At 45.5% G+C, this 7403-nt stretch overlaps 1 protein-coding gene across 15 annotated transcripts in view; it reads left to right on the forward strand.

The window, feature by feature from the left end:
• The window catches only part of ARHGEF6 (Rac/Cdc42 guanine nucleotide exchange factor 6), a 117321-nt gene extending 110499 nt beyond the window's left edge, over positions 1 to 6822 (forward strand). For 7 of the 15 annotated variants that reach the window (XM_027535289.1, XM_027535291.1, XM_027535293.1 and 4 more), the window contains 3 exons: positions 909 to 1008; positions 2714 to 2768; positions 4422 to 6822. In XM_027535289.1, coding sequence (XP_027391090.1) covers positions 909 to 1008; positions 2714 to 2768; positions 4422 to 4562 — 296 coding nt within the window. In that variant the 3' untranslated portion in view covers positions 4563 to 6822. The remainder of the gene's footprint in view (positions 1 to 908; positions 1009 to 2713; positions 2769 to 4421) is intronic. The other 8 variants (XM_027535292.1, XM_027535301.1, XM_027535302.1 and 5 more) reach the window with 4 other exon arrangements.
• The last annotated feature ends 581 nt before the right edge of the window (positions 6823 to 7403 follow it).

The following is a 7403-nucleotide window of genomic DNA, read 5'->3' on the forward strand; positions in this document are numbered from 1 at the left end:
GCTGCATCCAGTTGGTTGGTCAGTCAGCCAGCCTGCTACCCACTTATTAAGCATCTACGAAGTCCTGGGGCCTGCAGAAGACAGAGACACATCCCCTTTGAGAAAAGCATGGAGATTGAGTGAAGGCAGTGAGTGTTCAGAAATTGAAGGGAATTGGCTTAGAAGAGAGGAAGCCAGTGGCTCAAGGAGACAGAGATTAAGGGATCTAGCTCTCAGAGGAAGGATCCAGAAGGGAGGCGGAGGTTGGAGGTGCAGGAGAGCTGTCTGGTCAGGTCCCATGGCTGCTCTGTCACCTTCTCCATCCCAGAGCCGGTAGATGGTGAGCAGACAGTGGTCAGGACGCCTGCATCTTTGCAGCTGTCGTGATCATCTCCCCACCCTCACTCTACCCTTGATCAAAATGGTCTCCACTGACTCTGCCTCATCCTGTAAGATGGAGAACCAATGGGGGTGAATGATGCTTCTGAAGACTTTTTAAGCATGTTGCATCCCCATGTAGTGCTATGTTCTGCATGATTTTTACTAAAATACAAAACACACAGAATGTGGTGTGCCATTCCCCAGAGATGGGCAGGGAGGAATGGTTGCTGGCCAGCTCTTTGCTTTGGAGGAGCCAGAACAGGAAAGGAGGGGACCTTGGTTGAGGATAATCTCACAGCAGCCTTTTCACATTGTTTCTGGATACAAAATGTGCCCCCGCCCCCAGGGTTGAAACAATGTATTCGGCCATTTGGAATTTCTCATGTCAGAAAGATTTCATCAGAAAATGTGACTGCTCTTGGGGTGCCAGTCAGCCAGATGCTATCAACAAAGACCCCTCAAAAACAATCGTAGAAAGGAACAAACCCCCAATAAATAATCTCCTCTAGTAATCCCTCTCCTCTGCCTCTGGCTACCCTTGTCTGTAGGTGCTCGCAAAGATTCCGTTCCCCAAGTCTTACTCCCCGAGGAGGAGAAACTCATCGTTGAAGAAACCAGAAGCAATGGCCAGACCATCATTGAAGAAAAGTGAGTAGAGCTGGCTAAACCTTTTCTGATATTTCCAGGGGCTGGAAAGAAGGTTCCAGCAGACCAAGCCTGCACTGAAGGGCAGACCCTCCTCATCAGAGCATGGGGCCCTCTTGGTTGATCGTACAGTTGGGAGCACAGGGGGTGCTTCTCCCACAACAAAGGGAAGGAGAAAGGAAAGGCAGAGGGGGCAGCCAGCTCCCCGGACAGGAAGGAACTTCAGGGTACAAACGAATACTGCTCCAGATGGGTTTGGGAGGCATTGGGAAGGCTACAGCACCAATTCCCCTGCCCATGGTGATGCCCCTCACATTTATGGACTCAGGCACTGGACTTTCAATATTTGACCTCATTTAAACTCCCACAGCAATCCAGTGAGATACACCACCATTGAGATTTACCACCATTACAGATGAGGAAATTGTGATTCAAGAAAGTTATGTCCTTGACCTACCTTTGCACAGTAATGAGGGTGACCTACCAGGGGAAAATCAGGTTAAATACTTGTTTAAACTTGAGTCATTTCTGAAGTCAGGCCTAAATTTGCATAGGACAGCTTGTTTCATAGCGCTTGGCACCGTCAATATATTTTTCCATCTGGTGCATGAAGTGATACGGCCAAATGATGAAGCACTCGGGCTCAAGAGAAGAACAGCCCTGGTTCAAGCCGATTCTGGTACTTGTTAGCTGTGTGACCTGGGACAAGTTCTTTCCCTTCTCTCTGCCTCAGTTTCCTCATCTATAAACTGGATGTGATAATGATACTTTCAGGGTTGTTGTGAGGTTAAATGGAATAAGAAGTACAAAGGCCAGCACATGATAATCACTCAATAAGTGATGATCATATAGTAATAGTTATTTACTCAATAGTAATAGTTATTAACTCAATAATAGTAATAGTTTAATTACTATCATTATGGCTACATTCACCCTCCCAATGACTTTATGAGGCTTTCGGGGAATGGGTTACTATCCCCATTTTGTATGTGAAGAAAATGAGACCAAGAGAGGGTGAGAAGAAAACTGGTTACCCAAGGTTAGAGGACTGGTAAGATGTCCAGTAAGTGGAACTCTGATCTCCAAAGTCCTTGTCCAGGGAGAGAGTGAGAGAGGAAATGACTCTTCTACAACTCAGCCAAGGTGCTTTATCCCTTTTGGAATACGTGGAATCTTCCAGAAATAATGCCCTGACTTTGTGTCACGTATGCTGGTGAGAAGGGCAATGTGCTCATGCAGACACTATAAGCAGGCAGGGCCTGGTGCCACCTCTCATTACAGTATGTCAGGTGATGCCCCCTGCTTCCCCCAGGAGAGAAATCAAAACCTTATGAGTAGCCCTAGTCTCTCTTTTTCTGAATTTTTCTTTTTAAAAATTGAAGTAGAGTTGGTATACAATAATATATAAGTTACAGGTGTATAATACACTAGTCGCTTTTTCCGTACTCACCCGAGCCGGGAAGCGAGCAGTGGAGGAGAGAAGTAATAGGAAAAGCGTGGTGACTCGGCATTGGAATGAGCTGGTGTGATGGTGGTTGTTAGCCCATAAAAATGAGGGACACAAGGGCCATTCATAGCAGTATCTCTCCCCATCCGCCAGAAAGGTCACTGGTTTTCAGAAACTATTTCTATAAAGCTGCTTTTCTTCTTAAGTATCACTTAATACTTCGATGCCAACTATTAATCTCTGAACTTTGTGTTGTTCTAGGAGCCTTGTCGATACTGTTTATGCCTTGAAGGATGAGGTCAAAGAGCTGAAACAGGTAATGAAATTTCTCAGATCCTAACAGCCTCCTTCTTCCCTGCCACACATGGGTAAACACCCTCAGGAGAAAGCCGGGAACAAGGTGGTGAGGTGGGCATTCTTATTTCCCGTGTGTCATCCAGGTGGGTTTTGTAGATTTTACCATGTGGCCTTGGATTTCAATTTCTGAGGCTTGATTATATACCTGTTTAGCATTTAAAATAGGGTCCCAAACTTAGTTACAACTTTCATGTTCCCTGACATTTGCAAACAGAATTTAAGAAAAGATAAGTCATTCATGGGACTTCGCTGGTGGCTCAGATGGTAAAACATCTGTCTACAATGTGAGAGACCTGGGTTCAATCCCTGGGTAGGGAAGATTCCCTGGAGAAGGAAATGGCAACCTACTCCAGTACTCTTGCCTGGAAAATCCCATGGATGGAGGAGCTTGGTGCAGACTGCTGTCCATGGGGTCGCAAAGAGTCAGGCATGACTGAGTGACTTCATGTAAATAGAACCATAAGTCATGAATTGTGGGCTCCTCTGGCATTCTTCCTAGAGTTTGAGGACTGCCTGTACTTTGTGATGGGGTAAAGCCTGGATTGTAGGGAGAGAGACCAGAAGCTGGAAGATCACTTAGGAGGCTATTACAGAACTCAGGGTGAGACATGATGAGGTCCTGAGCTGAGGAGAGAGAGCCACTGAGGCTGCAGAGGAGGGACATGGAAGTAAAGGAGGTATATCACTGAGTTAGAGCCTGTGGAAAATGGTGCTATGATGTGGGAATTGAGAAAGACCCAGAGGGCTTCCCTGGTGGCTTAGTGGTAAAGAGTCCACCTGCCAATGCAGGAGACACGGGTTTGATCCCTGACCCAGGAAGATCCCACATGCCCCAGCATAGCGAGGCCTGTGCACCACAGCTATTGAGCTGGTGCTGTAGAGCCCATGTGCTGCAGCTACTGAAGCCCACATGCCTAGAACCCATGCTCTGCAACAAAAGAAGCCACTGCAATGAGAAACCTGTGCACCACCACTGGAGCGTGGCCCCCGCTCTCCAAAACTAGAGTAAAGCCGTGCAGCAACGAAGACTCAGCACAGCCAAAAATAAAGTTAATAAATAAAATTATTAAAAAGAAAAGAAAAGAAAAAGAGCCAGAGATGGAAGATGAAACTTTTTCATCTGGGTATGTACTTTGATATGGTGGTGCCCTTCATGAAAATCAGAAACTACAGAAGGAAGAGATGTTTGGGTGATGGGGGAGATACTGGGTTCACTTTAGAACATAATGAACTTGAGGGCCTTATAACAAGTATAGGCGGAAATATCAAGTTGGCCCTGGGGGCTATGGACCTGGTGCTCCTGAGCTGAGACGAGGTCAGTGCCAGAGAGAATTGGGGTGGCCTCTTCACAGATACTTGAGTTGAAAGAAAAAAAAACAGTAAGTGAAAAGAGTGAGTGAGAAGAGGGCCCAGGCCAGAGCCCTAGAGAATGCTTGTCTTGATATTTCAGGGGTTGGTCAGCGAGAAGTAGAATAATCCAGAAGCTGCTGAGGGAGAGGAGTTTGAGGAGGGAGAGTGTCTTCAGTGGTGAAGGCTGCCAAGAGGTTGAGCATGAGGAGCCCTGTGGCAGGGACTGTTTGTTTGGTAACCAATCAGCCTTTTCCCATCATAGGAGAATAAAAGAATGAAGCAATGCCTGGAGGAAGAGTTGAAATCAAGAAGGGACCTAGAGAAGCTGGTCCGGAGGCTGTTGAAGCAAACTGATGAGTGTATTCGGGCCGAGTCCAGTAGCAAGACCTCCGTTCTCCCATAACCATCACTGTGCGGCTGGCAGAGGGTGCCTGTAGGGTGTCGGGAAATGTCCAGCTGAGTGATCTGACTCAGTTTGCTCACTTCTCTGGTTTTTATTTCATATCTTAGTCTCTCTGTGTGTGTATGTGTGTGTGTGTTTGGATGAGTGTTTGTGATTGTTTGGTTATTGATTGGTTGTTGATTTTTTTGACAGGAGTAAAAAAGCAAGAGGGAGTGGGAGAAGTCTCCCCAGAGTCTTTTCCATCAGTAAGCAAAGGGAAGCTATTGTAGGCAGATGACTCACAGGGTCTTCAGATGGCCTTCAACTCGTAGTGCCTCTTTACCAGCCATTATCCTTGGGTCACTCTTGTTGGGCTGGCTGCTCTCCCCAAGTGGCTGGCCATGGCTTATTAAAATGTGAACTTGACTTTCCCCCTAATGCTTTCCTCTACCTGGCAGCCCCTCAGTACCTAATTTACTGAAGGCAACATTTCTGGAACTCTGACTGGGGAAGGTGAAAGGCAAATATGTTTGCCCAGTGATCCAGCTGCCCTTCCCAGACACAGCTTGTGCCACCCTCAATACCCGCTTTTTAAAATGACTACCCTGTCTTGTCTATAAGACCAAGAAAACTGTAGCACCCTTTCTCCTTTCGTGTTGGTTTATTTTTCCATTCTGTGGGGCAGAAGCTCTGGTCACCCACGCCAACACCAAATCCATTAGCAACCTGCACTGGAGCATCTTCCCCTCAGTAGCCGACTTGCCCATCTCTTGCCAGTGCATGCTAGGTTTTGTCCCTGGCCTTCTGCTTTGTGTAGAAGTTTTCTATTTCCCCAGTGCTTTAAGCCAACCATCCCAATCAGTGTGTAAATTGGTTTGTGTGTGCTTTTGCTTTTTAAAAATATATACTGTGAGCAGTTCCTTTTATCTACGTCACATATTCAAGTTGCATCTTCTCATCCTTCAGTCTACACTGAGGTGATGTGGCGCCCTGGCAGACAGCTTTAATTCCCTTGATTGTCCTCCCATATATGCTGTGAGATGCTGTAATAGTCATCAGCCTCTTTGAGTAGGACTCTAAGCATGATTTGCAGATATGTGCTGTTGGGCCAGTTTGTACAGCTGGAAGGAAAGGGCCCCTCTAGTAGCTGTGTGCTGGTTCCTAGCAAAGCTGATTATTTGGAACTGGTTTACTCAAGTTGTCCATCGAATCAAACCCTTGCTGAGGGTTTCTAATATCTGAGAAATTAGAACTGTGATAAACCAGGTGTAGAAGATGGTCATGGCAGGGCAGCACACATCCAAATCCAGCACAGTTGAAAGTTGCAACCTGCCCCTGTCTCTCCCAAAGAGAGGCAATTTGGCCAGATGGGGGAGATCGCTGGAAAGAGAGGTCAAGGACCAATGGACAGATCAAAGTTGTCTCCCAGATACATTCAGTAGGTACCTATAAATGTGGGTTTTGCAAATGTTTAGAAACCAAACTTGAACTCCCGAGCTTGCTAAGCCATTTTCCTTTTTAGTACAGCAGAGGGGGTCTCAACTCCCATAGCTACCTGTTAAGGGGCTGTTGACTGCTTGCTACATGGCAGAAATTACATCCTCCACAGGAAATGGACTTTTCCTGCAGACCAATCTCAGCCAACCACACACAGCCGTCTTTGGAAGCTGAAGACTGAAGAAGACTTCTTGGAATGGCTGTGTTCTGTTTTTAGCCCAATGATTTAGAGATGCCATCCTTCACTTCCAGATGAAAAACAACAATAACAAGAACACAGATCGTAGCATATGCCCTGTCTGTGGTTAGTCAATGGCTTGCAATAAATATGCAAACTATATCTGTAGGAAACATTTCTTGTGATTACAAATACTTTAGTTGATAAGGTATATAGGATTGCTTAAAATATTGACAGGTCTTTATTTTAAAGTGACGTGTCCATATGCATGTTTTGGGGGTGTGGCCCTTCTGATGAGAGGCCCTAGGTACTCTGGGTAATGTAGTTTTTGCAGAGTGGTGTCCACACTCACACTCAACAATCCTATACAGGAAATGAAGCCATGTTAACCTAACAGCAGTGTCTCCATAGTTGTGTTGTTTACAATACTCTATAAATGGGTCCCTGTAACCCTGTAGTTAAAACGGCTACCCTTCGAGGCCTTTTAGTTCCTCTTCTGTCGTGTCCCTTCTTACACAAGCTCAAATTTTCTAACTTGTTTTTATTTTGAAGACTTTTAAAATGGACATTTTCAATAAATAAGAATAACAATGCTTTATAAAATAAGTCCTGTGTTTCTTCTTCTTTTTCTTTTCTTTCTTTCTTTTTTTTTTTTTGCTAGCTGGTGTGTGGAAAGAATTCTCATGCTGTGTCAGCTTCCTTTCCTGTTTCCCTCATCAGTTATCCATGCTCATCAGGCCCCTGAACTAGCTTCTATCTTTTTCACTCAGGGCAGATGATATTTGTTCCCCACTTTACAGAGATAATATGTCTCTTGAGGGAGAACCTCCCTTAACTTCACCACCCCTCTCCTCCTGGCCCCAAACTATAAACTGTCTGTACCTCTTCTTGCCGTTTTTCTTCAATATTAGAGATAGAGATATTCACTTTCCTCTTCAAACTTATCCCTTGATCTTCAGTCTTGTTTCCATCTCTCTGTATATTTAGCAGGATTTTGCCAATTTTGCTCCATTTTGACCACAGTTGGAATGCCAGTTTCAGCAGTCAGGGTGAAAATATTTACTCCCAAACAAGAGAGCTGCACTGGGTATTATTGGTTGCTGCTGCTGCTGCTAAGTCACTTCAGTCGTGTCTGACTCTGTGCAACCCCATAGACGGCAGCCCACCAGGCTCCCCCGTCCCTGGGA

The sequence above is a fragment of the Bos indicus x Bos taurus genome, chromosome X, assembly GCF_003369695.1.
Source record: "Bos indicus x Bos taurus breed Angus x Brahman F1 hybrid chromosome X, Bos_hybrid_MaternalHap_v2.0, whole genome shotgun sequence".
Taxonomy (NCBI): Eukaryota; Metazoa; Chordata; class Mammalia; order Artiodactyla; family Bovidae; genus Bos; species Bos indicus x Bos taurus.